At 53.1% G+C, this 12,167-nt stretch overlaps 1 protein-coding gene across 1 annotated transcript; it reads right to left on the reverse strand.

Annotated features, from left to right (window-relative positions):
• Positions 1–5,187: 5,187 nt before the first annotated feature.
• Positions 5,188–7,933, reverse strand: LOC122465835 (phospholipase A2 inhibitor and Ly6/PLAUR domain-containing protein-like). The gene is made up of 4 exons (XM_043546777.1): positions 7,917–7,933; positions 6,176–6,255; positions 5,773–5,916; positions 5,188–5,348 (listed from the first exon to the last, which is right to left on the reverse strand). The coding sequence occupies exons 1-4, from the start codon at positions 7,931–7,933 to the stop codon at positions 5,188–5,190; spliced, it is 402 nt and encodes a 133-aa protein (XP_043402712.1).
• Between the last annotated feature and the right edge of the window lie 4,234 nt (positions 7,934–12,167).

Consider the following 12,167-nt stretch of genomic DNA (forward strand, 5'->3'; position numbering starts at 1 on the left):
TGACTGACCCCTGCGCTGCTCCCCCATCCCGCTCACCTAGGGGCACGTTGCCCCCGCCCCAGGACCCCCCCATCCCGCTCACCCAGGGGCATGTTGCCCACGTCCCCCCCATCCTGCTCACCCAGGGGCCCGTCACCCACCACCCCGCCGATCCCTCTCACCAAGGGGCCCATCGCCCCTGCCTCATTACCCCCCCATCCCGCTCACCCAGGGGCACATTGCCCACGTCCCCCCCATCCTGCTCAGCCAGGGGCCCGTCGCCCACGACCCCCCCGATCCCTCTCACTGAGGGGCCTGTTGCCCCCGCCCCTTGATCCCCTCATCCCTCTCACCCAGGGGCACATCGCCCCCGCCCCATTACCCCCATCCCTCTCACCCTGGGGCCTGTCGCCCCTGCCCCTTGACCTCCCCATCCCTTTCACCCAGGGGCCCATTGCCCCTGCCCCTCGACCCCCCCATCCCTCTCACTCAGGGGCCCGTTGCCCCTGCCCTACGAGACCGCCCCATCCCTCTCACCCTAGGGCCCTGCCCCACGATCCCCCCTGCATCCCTCTCACCCGGGGCCTGGTGCCTGAAGGGGTTCCTATGTGTGTCTCATCTGACAAACTTCTGGTGCTAGTGGAGCCCTTAGATTGCTTTGCTTGAGATGTGCCAATGGGCAGTTGCTTGGGATTGTCTCAGCACACAAGTATGGGAAAACATTTATCTGCAGGATGGAGTTGCCTCATAAAAGAAGGCTTTTCGTCTTTATCTACTGCCTCATGGATCAAGAGTGTTCATGTGGGTAAATGGTGAAAAGTGACTGTAACAATGGGCACTTACTTGGCAGATCTCCTCCCTGTGTGTGTTCTGAGTCATATCTGCTGAATTTGTTGACTAAGGCTATGCCTACACTAGACAGCTTACAACGGCACAGCTGTACAGATGCAGCTGCACCACTGTAAGATCTCTCATGCAGCTGCTCTGTCTCCCGTCAACATAATTAAACCACCCCCAACGAGAGGTGGTAGCTATGTTGGTGAGAGAAGCTCTCCTTCCGACACAGTGCCGTGCACACTACCACTTATGCCGGCATACCTTATGTCGCTCAGGTGTGTGGTTTTTAACACCCCTGAATGACATAAATTTTGCCAACATAAGTGGTAGTATAGACATGGCCAAATAAAATCTTGCTACTTCTTACTCTTTTTTCCTCTGTAGAGCCACCGCAGCTTGGAAAGAAGGAGCTGGATTCCATTCTGCCTCATGCATTGACAACTGCCTTGTTAACAAGTGTTAACTGCAGAACCTTTATTGCTGGGGATGCTTGAGCCAGGAAGAAAAACCCACCATGACTCACATTTCCCATATGAGTTTGGAAGGACAGCAGCTTGACAATCCATCTCTGTGCTTATAAATTCAGCAGCTTTGACGTAGAGTCACTGAGACACAATGAATGTGGAACAGTGTTATACCATTTTTTAGAATCACTTTTCAAAGCAGCACTTATCCTTTAATATTCTATGTAGTAGATCTTAATCTGTGTGTTTCAACAAAGCTCAAAGTGATCTAACTGATGCAGCTGTTGTTTTCTTCAAGACTCAAAACTTCTTTTGTTATTTACTACATGAAGGATGTTACTCAAGTTTTCCTGAACAAAATTGTTTTTGGTAGTAGATACAATATATATAGTAGCAGGGCAAATAAGGCACAAAATATTAACACAAAGTGCCTCTGAGGCCTGGGCTCCCGGCTTCCCGCAGGGAGCCTGGCTACTGCCTGGAGGCTCCTGGCTCCCCATTCCTCACCGATAGAAGCAGGGCAGTGCAGACCTGAATCACCACAGTAATTACTGCCCTAATAAAGTACAAGTCAGGACTGAAGTGTCTTTGTCATGAATAATAATTCTAAGCACTTTACACATTCAATGGATTTAAACATTAAATAATTAATTCCCACAACACAAGTGACATTCTTGCATGGATCACAGTATTGAAATTGTAGAATGACTTTGTCTAACAGTTTGGCATTCCTACATCCTCTCACTGGAAAATACTGAATGCATCCGATGAAGTGAGCTGTAGCTCACGAAAGCTTATGCTCAAATAAATTTGTTAGTCTCTAAGGTGCCACAAGTCCTCCTTTTCTTTTTGCGGATACAGACTAACACGGCTGCTACTCTGAAACCTGGAAAATACTGTAAATCTTCAGTGTCTCTATGTCTGCCACCTGTAGCAGTCTGGGGGATTTCATTCTGATATTTCTGCAAGGAAAATATGGAAACAGTATTACAACCTTCCTTGTCTGTTTCTGTGCCAGTCTCAACTATTCAAGTGGTTTCATTAGGTCCATTTTTGCCAAAGATTCTATTTTCTTCTGACCCCATATAATAAATACTTGACACACAGGACTATTGTTAAGAGATTGGTCTTTATTTCCTGGCATTAGCGTTAGTGTTACAAATGCTTATCACCTCTATTGCATGACAGAGGTCACTATCCACTGATTCATGTGGCAAATGTTACACTCATGCTTTTCTAGACAGAGTTCAGTTTTATTCTCTGAAGAATCACAGTAAAATGAAAACACAAGAAGAATGCATGATAAGAATGCTCTTTCCTCAGCTCTCTTGTGCTTTGTTGTGAGAGCTTCTCATATGCATTGTCCCAGAGGAGCAATAACTAGCTTCAGCCTTTCTTCCTGATAAGGGCAGATGGCATCTAGCACTGGTTACTCCTGGGGGTATTCTGCGCCACTGCATGTGCGCAGAATTCATGTTCTCTGAAGATTTCTTTGCTTCCCCATAGAAAAATGATTTTCTGATGGGAAAGCAAAGGGAAGCAACAAAAGCGGTCACATGTCCCTCCCCCGCAGTGCAGGGGCATCGTTTTGGGTGCCCAGAACAACTATCAAAGAGGTAAATCACTGCGGGGTGGAGGGGGCTTGAATGCACTGGCCGGTGGCTCCTAGCCTGTGCCAGGCTCAGCTACTAGTCTCAACTGGGCTGCTGCGGGTGGAGGAGGGGTGGGAGGTATGCGGGAGAAGGATGGGACTTCAGAATATGCTGAAATAACCCTGGAGCAGCCTGATGAACCACCCGGACCCCCACCCTGCTGAGCCCCAACCAGCTGCCCCTGGACTGTCACCCCACCAAGCCCCACTCCCCCAGCACCCAGACCCCCCCACTGAGCCCACCACACCCAGACTCTCTGCTGAGCCCTAACCACATTTACATGCACCCCCCTGCAGAGTCCATTGCCCCTGCACCCAGAACCCCCCAATGAGCCCCTGTGCCTACAGATCCCCACCCACACCCAGACTTCCCTTTAAGCTGCCAACACCCAGATTGCCCCATAGAGAACCCTCTCACCCCACACCTGGATCACACCACATTGAGCCCCCTCACAGTTGGATTTTGCTGGGCTGAGCCTGCCTGCCCATACCTGGTTTTTCAGGGGGTGCTTCTGGGGCAGGCCCGGCTCTTGTACTGTGTCAGGTCAGGTGCAGCCTCACCGCTGAATCCCTGTCCTGGGGGGAGGGGAGGCTGCAGGGTGATCTCCCACCTCCATGCAGCCAGTGACCTATGCTCCCCACTGCCACACTGGAGCCTCCACATTTATTTATGGGCAACATTAGCAGAATTTTGCCATTTTAAAATATTGTGTGCAGAATTTTTAATTTTTTGGCACAGAATTACCTCAGGAGTAATCTCTTGTGAACAGAAAAAAAGCTGTTTTTTTGCCCCACTACATGCTTTATTCAGTCATGCAATGCACAAAAGGAAACCACAACACTCCCCTCCCCAGAGAGAAGCAACACCCAGCGGCTGCCCACAGGAGATGAACTGCAGCCCTCCCTCCCGCACCGAGCAGCACAAGGGGAGGATACCAGGCCGGGGCTCACAGCTCCCTGCTGGCCCTGGGGAGTTAGGGTGTGGGAGGAGGTTCCAACCTGGGGCAGGGGTTTGGGGTGCAGGTTGGGGTGCAAGGTCTGGGAGGGAGTTAGGGTTCGGGGTGCAGGCTCTAGCCTGTTGGTGCTTACCTCAGGCAGCTCCCGGTTGGTGGCACAGTGGAGTAAAGCAGGATCCCTGCCTGCCCTGACTCCGCACAGCTCCCAGAAGTGGCCAGCATGCCTGGCTCCTAGGCACAGGGGTGGTCAGGTGGCTCTGTGTCTGCAGGTGCCGCACCCACAGCTGCACGCACGGCAGTGCTGGGGGCAGGGGCAGCACCTGGCACTTCCCTGATTGCCCTTGCGCCTAGGGGCTGGATATGCCGGCTGCTTCCGGGAGCTGAGCGGAGCCAGGGCAGGTTGGGAGACTGCCTTAGCCCCGCTATGCCGCCAACCGGACTTTTAATGGCCTGGTCAGCAGTACTGACTGGAGCCACCAGGGTCCCTTTTCGACCACATGTTCTGGTTGAAAACCAGATGCTTGTCAATCCTAAACTCCAGGGCCTGGCTCCCTGTGCCCAGAGATGGATGGACTCAGCTGTGGCCAGCCAAGCGGGTAGCAGGCAGAAGGGCAGGGGCGCCCACATAGTGCCCAGGCATTTGCTGCCATGAACAGAGCAGCGATGAAGCAGCTGGCTGTGAGTACGGCAGGCACTTTGGCAAATACCTGCCCTGAAGAGGTCACCTGAGGCTGCCCATGAGGGAAATGGGAGATTTCACAGTCCTAAGCACTGTGAAATTAATCCGGAAGCACATTTCTCTCCTCTGGCATGTTTCCGCCTGCCGGCATGGCTGGGTAAGCTGCGGCCTCCAGTGCCCACAGGCCTCCTTCCCCAGAGGCAGCTGAGCCAGCCCCTGCCTTTCCCCAGCCACCTGGGCCTTGCCTTTGGGGAGGAGGTAGAGGCAGCCCTGGGAGGGGGTTGAGGTTTAGTGGGTTAGAGCATGGGAGGCTGGGAGCCAGGACTCCTGGGTTCTATCCCCAGCTCTAGGACAGGAGTGGGATCAGGTGGATTAGAGCATGGAGGGCTGGGTTTCAGGACTCCTGGGTTCTCTTCTTGCCAGTATCTCCTGTGCACAGAACAGAGGCCACCTCTTTTGCTCATCACATGTTTTATTCAGCCAATGAACAAAAGGAAACTGCAATCTTTCCCCACCCCCCACTCCCCCAAAAAAGAGAGAGAAGCAGCAGCCAGTTGCCCCCAGGGGGAGGCTCACTGCAGCCCATATGAGCAGGAGAAGGGGAGGACGCTGGGCCATGGTTCAGGGCTCCCTGATGACTCTACCGGCCTTAGGAGTTTGGTAGCACTTGGCCTGGGTTAGCATTTCCATCACACCCTGGGCATACTTCTTTACTCCCACTCTCAGGGTGCCGTCTCCAGGGGAGCTGCACCCAGACGCAGCTTTCGTCACAGTGATGTCACCTGAATGGGGGGGAGAGAGGTGTGATTGGGGGCTCCCACATCCTCCCCCAACCCCCATGATGTTTGTCACACACTCCCCTCCCAGCAGGACTGCACGCAGCTCTGGGAGGTTAAAGCAGTCTAGTGGTTAAAGCAGAGGGACTGGGCCCCCGGATTCCTGGGTTTTATTGATGCCCCAGAATGGAGGGGCATGGGGTTTAGTGAATAGAGTGAGGGGTGCTGAGAGCCAGTAATTCTGGGTTCTATTCCTTGCTCTGGGAGGGAAGTGGGGTCCAGTGGTTAGGGGCCAATATTCCTGGGTTCTGCTCCTGGCTCAGGGAGGGTCTAGTGGGTCAGAGGAGGGTGGGGCTGGGAGCCAGGAGGCTGGGTATCTACCTGCTTGAGGCTCTGTGCTCCAGACCCCTCCCAGATCTGGTGGAATTACCCATTGTTAATGTCCCCGTGATCTCAACACAATGATCCTCGGCGCCAGTGCAGGGTAAGGGCTCCATGTCCTCGCAGCGATCTGCCCCCATGACGTAGCATGATGGGCACTGCCAGCCGTTGGGAATGAGGCTCACGGTTGGCACTGAGAATAGTCAGACACACACAGTCACCCGGCGTGGGGAGTCATCACACACTGGACTCAATCCCAGCACTGGGAGTGGGGTCTAGTGGTTAGAGTGGGAGGGCTGGGAGCCAGGACTCCTGGATTCTACCACTGGCTCTGGGAGGGGAATGGGGTCTAATAGTTAGAGTGGGGGCTGGGGCTGGGAGCCAGGATTCCTGAGTTCTCTCCATGCAGGTGTGGCTGGAGTAGAGAGTCTAGGTTTGCAGCAGACACACACCTGGGATTGCCCCGGCGTTGCAGCCATCAGTGTCACAGTAGGCAATGTTCACCCGCATGGTGATATTGTGTTGGAATACTCTAGTCACAGACACTCATGTCGCAAACAGACTTGTCTATGGCTTTGAAGAAGAAGATACAAATAACCAGCTAGCAAGATGCCTTTCCTCATACGTTGAGTTGAATGGAACTGGTCAGAGTTGGGACAAAGGCACATGGAATTTCTCCAAGATCTACCTGCCCACATGCTCAGTGAGATGGCATTCGTGGTAAGAACTACCACAGCGCCACCTCTTGGTTCCTGATGGTATTTATCCTATTGCCACTGCCTGGGGAGGCGTGAGGAGCTGGGTTTTGCACTGAGAAGAGATTTTTCCAACCACGAGGGAGCGCTCTGCTATGCGAGGTGTGTGAATCAAAAGAGAAATCGTACTCCAGCCCTGTACAGCCCTGCACCCCCTCGGAAGGGACCTGCCTCGTAATCACAGCTGCGTTCAACCTGGGTGAGTGAAACAAGATTCCTACCAAATGTAGATGCCATTTTCCTCCCGGAGCCAGGGTATGAACCCAGGAGTCCTGGCTCCCCACCCCCTCTCTTCCCATTCTAACCTCTGGACCTCCCTCCCAGAGCTGGGATAGAACTGAGGAACATTGGCTCCCAGACCCCCTTCTCTGACCCACTAGATTCCACTTCTCTCCTGGAGCTGCTTAGTAAACCTTTCCTGCCCCACCCCCTGACTTAGTGTTCGGGGCTGCTTAGTTTAGACCAGTGGGTTTCAATCTGTGCTCCGCAGACCCCTAGGGGTCCACAGACTCTGTCTAAGATTTTCAAAGGAGTCCACGCCTCCCTTCAGAATTGTTTATGGGTCCATCACCCATCCCCAGGTCCAGGTGCTCTTCACCAGCTCTGGCACAGCCCCTGGGAGGACCCCTTCAGTGTGTCAATCCCCTTCAGGTCACACTCTCTCCCTGGGGCGAGCCCCTTGGCTTCTCTGCCTCCTGGGACTGAACTTTGGAGCCTTCAGCACCCCTAGGTCTCACCATGAGCCCCTCAGCAGGTCCCCCTGGTTGGACACCAGAGGGAGACGTACACCCAAAGGAATCTAGGCACACCCCACTCACTTAGGAGGGACTCTCGGCTGGCCAGGCCCCTCCCCAGTTCTTTGTTTTTCTTCCTCGGCAACCAGGGTCACCTGGCCTCCTTCTCAGGTCTTTGTCCTCTGGCTGGCCAAAACTGGCTGGTTTCCTGCACTGGGCCAGGGTCGGCAGCTGCGAGGTACCAAATTGCCAGGCAATTGTCTGGGCCCAGGCCCCACTTGGCTCTCTGGATTGTTCTGCAAAGAAAACACCTTTCCCCCTCCCCCAGTTAATCATCCAGCACATAGGGGAAACTGAGGCTCACAGAATGTTCATACAAAATATTCTGAACGAATTCCATTTCCTCACAGGGTCAGCAAATGAAAAAAGGTTGAAAACCACTGATTTAGCCAGAGATGGGGGATGGGATGAGCTGGGGGAATTGCAGTGGGTGGTCGGGGGGACTGGATCAGACAGAAGAGAGGAATCTATCAGGGGTGGAAGATGAGATTAGATTGAGGAGCAGTTGGAGCAGCTGGGGTGTACTGAGGAGCTAAGAGCTGATTCTCTATTTCCCTTCCACCGAGACAAACTCCTTTTCCTACATGGCTAAGTCGTGCCTGGCATCTGAGAGCTGAGAGCTCAGCAACATCACGCTGACCTACCTGCACAATATCACCATGCTCGTGAACATCACCTCTTGTAACACAAACAGCTGCAACGCTGGGGCCATCCAAGGTGTGTGTCTACTCCACTTTTTTCCCACCCCTCCACTTTTAATCCTGCTTCTAAATATTCCCCTGGAGGGGAGTGGGGTCTAGTGGTTGGAGGGGAGGGGGCTGGAGCCAGGACTCCTGGGTTCTGTCCCTGGCTCTGCAGGAGTAGGGGGGGGGTCTAGTGAATTAGAGTGGGTTAGCAGTCCGAAATTGGGACTCCTTGGCTGTCTTCTTGGTTCTGAATCTCACATGTCCTTTTTGCGCCTCAGTTTCCCTATTTATTACAAGGGGATAATATTACTTTTCTACCATCTAGGGCCAGGGCAGGGGTGGGGAGACAGCTATCTGTGGTTTAAATGTTTCCAGATGAAACCTCTGAAAACACCAAAGTGAACCAATTAATTCTTTTGTTCTTTCCTTAGTTCTTTCAAAAAAATGTCTTAACGTAATGAACTTAAATTCTCCCAAAGTCTGAACAGGAAAGAGTTAACGATCATGGGCTCACTGCACCCAGCCTGGATATCGTCGCATGCCGGCTGGAGGTGTTTGTTTGCACACACTAGTTATACCCCGGATCGCCCACTCTGCAGCTCAACAATCACTGTAGCCACAGACACAGGCAGACTTGTCTATGGCTTTGAAGAAGATACAAACAACCAGCTAGCAAGACGCCTTTCCCCATACGTTGAGTTGAATAGAATTGGACAGAACAGCTGCAAAAGCACATAGAATTTCTCCAAGATCTACCTGCCCACACATTCAGTGAGATGACATTGGCGGTAAGAATTTCCACATCGCTGCCACTTGGTTCCTGGTGGTATTTATCCCGTGGACACTACCTGGGGAGGGGTGAGGAGCCGGGGTTTGCATTGAGAAGGGATTTTTCCAGCTTTCAGGGAGCACCCTGTTATGAGAGGTGTGTGAGTCCAAAAAGGAATTGTGCTCTGGACCCCTGCAGCCCTGCGCCCACTCAGGAGGGACCTGAATCATTGTGATGGCAGGGTTCAACCTGGGTGAGTGAAATAAGATCCCTATTAAGTGTAGATGCAATTGCCCTCCCGAAAACAGAGACAGAACCCTGGAGTCCTGGCTCCCAGCCCCCCTACTCCAGCCACTAGACCTCACTCCCCCCCTGGAGCTGGGTCTAATCAATCTGGGAAGATAATGTAATAGATGGGGGATGGAATGAGCAAGGGGAATTACAGTGGGTGGCTGAGGGGACTGGATAGGATAGAAGAGAGGATTCTATCAGTGGGGGGGAGATGAGATTAGATGCGGGCGAGGTGGATGGATACAAAGGGGGTGAATGGAGCAGTTGTGGGGAGCACTGGGGAGCTAAGAGGTAATTCTCTGTTTCCCTCCCAAAGAGACAAACTCCTCCATCTACACGGCTAAGTTGAGCCTGGCACCCGAGAGCTGTGAGCCCAGCCCTGTCATGCTGACCTTCTGGCGCAATATCACCGTGTGGGTGAACATCGCCTGTTGTGACATCGATGGCTGTGATGCCGGGGGCCATCCCAGGTGTGTGTCTGCTGCAAACCTAGACTCCCGGCTGTGGTCACAGCTGCATGGAGAAAACCCAGGAGTCCTGGCTCCCAGCCCCCTGCTCTAACCGGTAGACTCCACCTCCCGTCCTCTCCCAAAGCTGCGAAGAGAACCCGGGAGGCCTGGCTCCCAACCTCTTGCTCTAACCACTAGATGCCTCCTCCCCTTCCCTCCCTTCCTCTCCCAGAGCTGTGAAGAGAACACGGGAGGCCTGGCTCCCAACCTCTTGCTCTAACCACTAGACTCCTCCTCCCCATCCCTCCCTTCTTCTCCCAGAGCTGTGGAGAGAACACAGGAGTTCTGGCTCCCAGCCCCCTGCTCTAACCGCTACACCCAGCAGTGTAGGCAGGCGGGAACGCACTGGAGAGTAGAAATGTCCCTCTTGGCTGATTTTGCAGCACTCTAGGCTGTGAAATCTCCCATCTCTGGGCCCTCCAGGATGTCATGGGACAACCCCAGATGTCTCCCCTGGGGCAGGTATTTGCCAACCTGCTTGCTGTACCTAAAGCCAGCTCCTTCATCACTGCTCTGTTCATGGCAGCAAACGCCCAGGCGCCATGTGGGTGCCCCTGCCCCTCTGCCTGCTGTCCGGTCTCCTGGCCACAGGTGAGTTCTGTCCGTTTCAGGGCACAGGGATCCGGGCACTGGAGTGGGTGGGAATTCGCTCAGGGAACGTGACACTTTCGATGACACCTGATTCTCAGATCAGGGTGGAATTTGTGGCTAAAGCCAGTAAGAGGAAAACCCAGGGCCATGTCCCCCGGCTGACTCAAGGATAACAGGGATTTGACCCTGTGACTCCCACATCCCACACGAAGTCCCTGTTGTGACTGGCTGTGGGTCATGCTGGGGTGATGGGGTCGGTGTCTGAGTTCCTCTGTCCTTCTTCCTGCTCCAACTTTGACAGGGCTTGGGGTCATCCTAATGCGAATCAGGAAAAGTTTGGAAATCACGGAAATTTTCAGGACTTTTGGGTTCTATCCCCAGCTTTGGGAAGGGAGTGGGTCTAATGGGTTAGGGCAGGGGGGCTAGACTCCTGAGTTCTATCCTCAGCTCTGGAAAGGGAGTGTGGTCTGGCAGTTAGAAAAGCAGGGCTAGGAACCAGGCCCTCTGGGTTCTCTTCCCAGCTCTGGGAAGAGGGTGGAGTTGTGACATCACCCAGGGTACAATCTGGATTATGGAACCCATGTGCCCCCTTTAACTATCCTGCCTAGGCTGTCTCCTATACTGCTATGCCAGTGAACAGCAAACCCCATCCAGGCTCTGTTCACTCAGTCATCAGCATGCAGAGGCATACTCAGTGAAGGTACATGAAGGCTCTCACAGCCCCTCATGAGCTGTGTACGCAGGGTCTGCTGAATTCTTCCCTGACAGCTAGTTGGGAGGGGGAGAGACTCGAGAGCAAACTGTATTTACATGAACGCACCTACTCTGTTTAGATATCCAGCAGATAGAGCAGTGTGCTGCCCAAAGTGATCAACTTTGGCTAGTGTTAGGTTACAAATCACAAAAGTACTGAATGCAGAGGTAGTGAAATGCTGTTACCAATCTTGGCAATATTGTGAATAAAGGGGAGCAGAACTGTACTTAACCTGTCCCAGATGAGGGGGTCAGCCTCAGCTGAAAGGACCTCGTTAAGCCAGTGGCTCAAATGCCAGAGCCCTGTGAAGGATGGGGGAACAGGTGTTCCAGCCAGGAGATGTGGATCTGCCCTCCCCCACCCCACCCTGACCTGGTTTAACCTGTCTTTCTCTCTCCCTCCCCTTTTTCCTCCCCTCCCCTCCCCTCCCCTCCGCCCCCCCTCAAAGTAAGAGCTAAATAGGCTTCATTAGGACCGGCTTTGTTATTTTAGAATGCTCAATCAGAGCTGAAATCAGTTGTGGTAGGACTGTGTTTCTTGCCCTACCTACTAAGAGCTGAAAATCACTGAGCAATTAAATCACATGAGGTGGGGCAGTGTTTCTGCCTAGTCTGCAAAGAGCTGAAAATTACTATGTGTATACTACGAAATTAGGTCAATTTTATAGAAGTCGATTTTTAGAAATGGATTTTATACAGTCGATTGTGTATCTCCCCACTAGGCGCATTAAGTCAGTGGAGTGCGTCCTCACTACCGTGGCTAGCATCGACTCACGGAGCGGTGCACTATGGGAAGCTATTCCACAGTTCCCACAGTCTCCGCTGCCCATTGGAATTCTGGGTTAAGCTCCCAATGCCTGATGGGGCAAAAACATTGTCGTGGGTGATTTTGGGTACATGTCATCAGTCTCTCCTCCCTCCGTGAAAGCAACGGCAGACAATTGTTTAGTGCCTTTTTTCCTGGGTTACCCATGCAGACGCCATAGCACGACAAGCATGGAGCCCGCTCAGCTCACCGCTGCTGTTGCGAGCATTGTAAACACCTCACGCATTATACTGCAGTATGTGCAGAACCTGACTAAGAGACAGCAGCATGAGGACGATTGTGAGGAGGACATGGACACAGACATTCCTGAAAGCATGGGATGTGGCAATTGGGACATCATGGCAGCCGTGGGGCTGGTTGATACAGTGGAACACCGATTCTGGGCCAGGCAACAAGCACAGACTGGTGGGACCGCATAGTGTTGCGGGTATGGGATGATTCCCAGTGGCTGCGAAACTTTCGCATGCATA

The sequence above is a fragment of the Chelonia mydas genome, chromosome 1 (genome assembly GCF_015237465.2).
Source record: "Chelonia mydas isolate rCheMyd1 chromosome 1, rCheMyd1.pri.v2, whole genome shotgun sequence".
NCBI classification, from domain to species: domain Eukaryota; kingdom Metazoa; phylum Chordata; order Testudines; family Cheloniidae; genus Chelonia; species Chelonia mydas.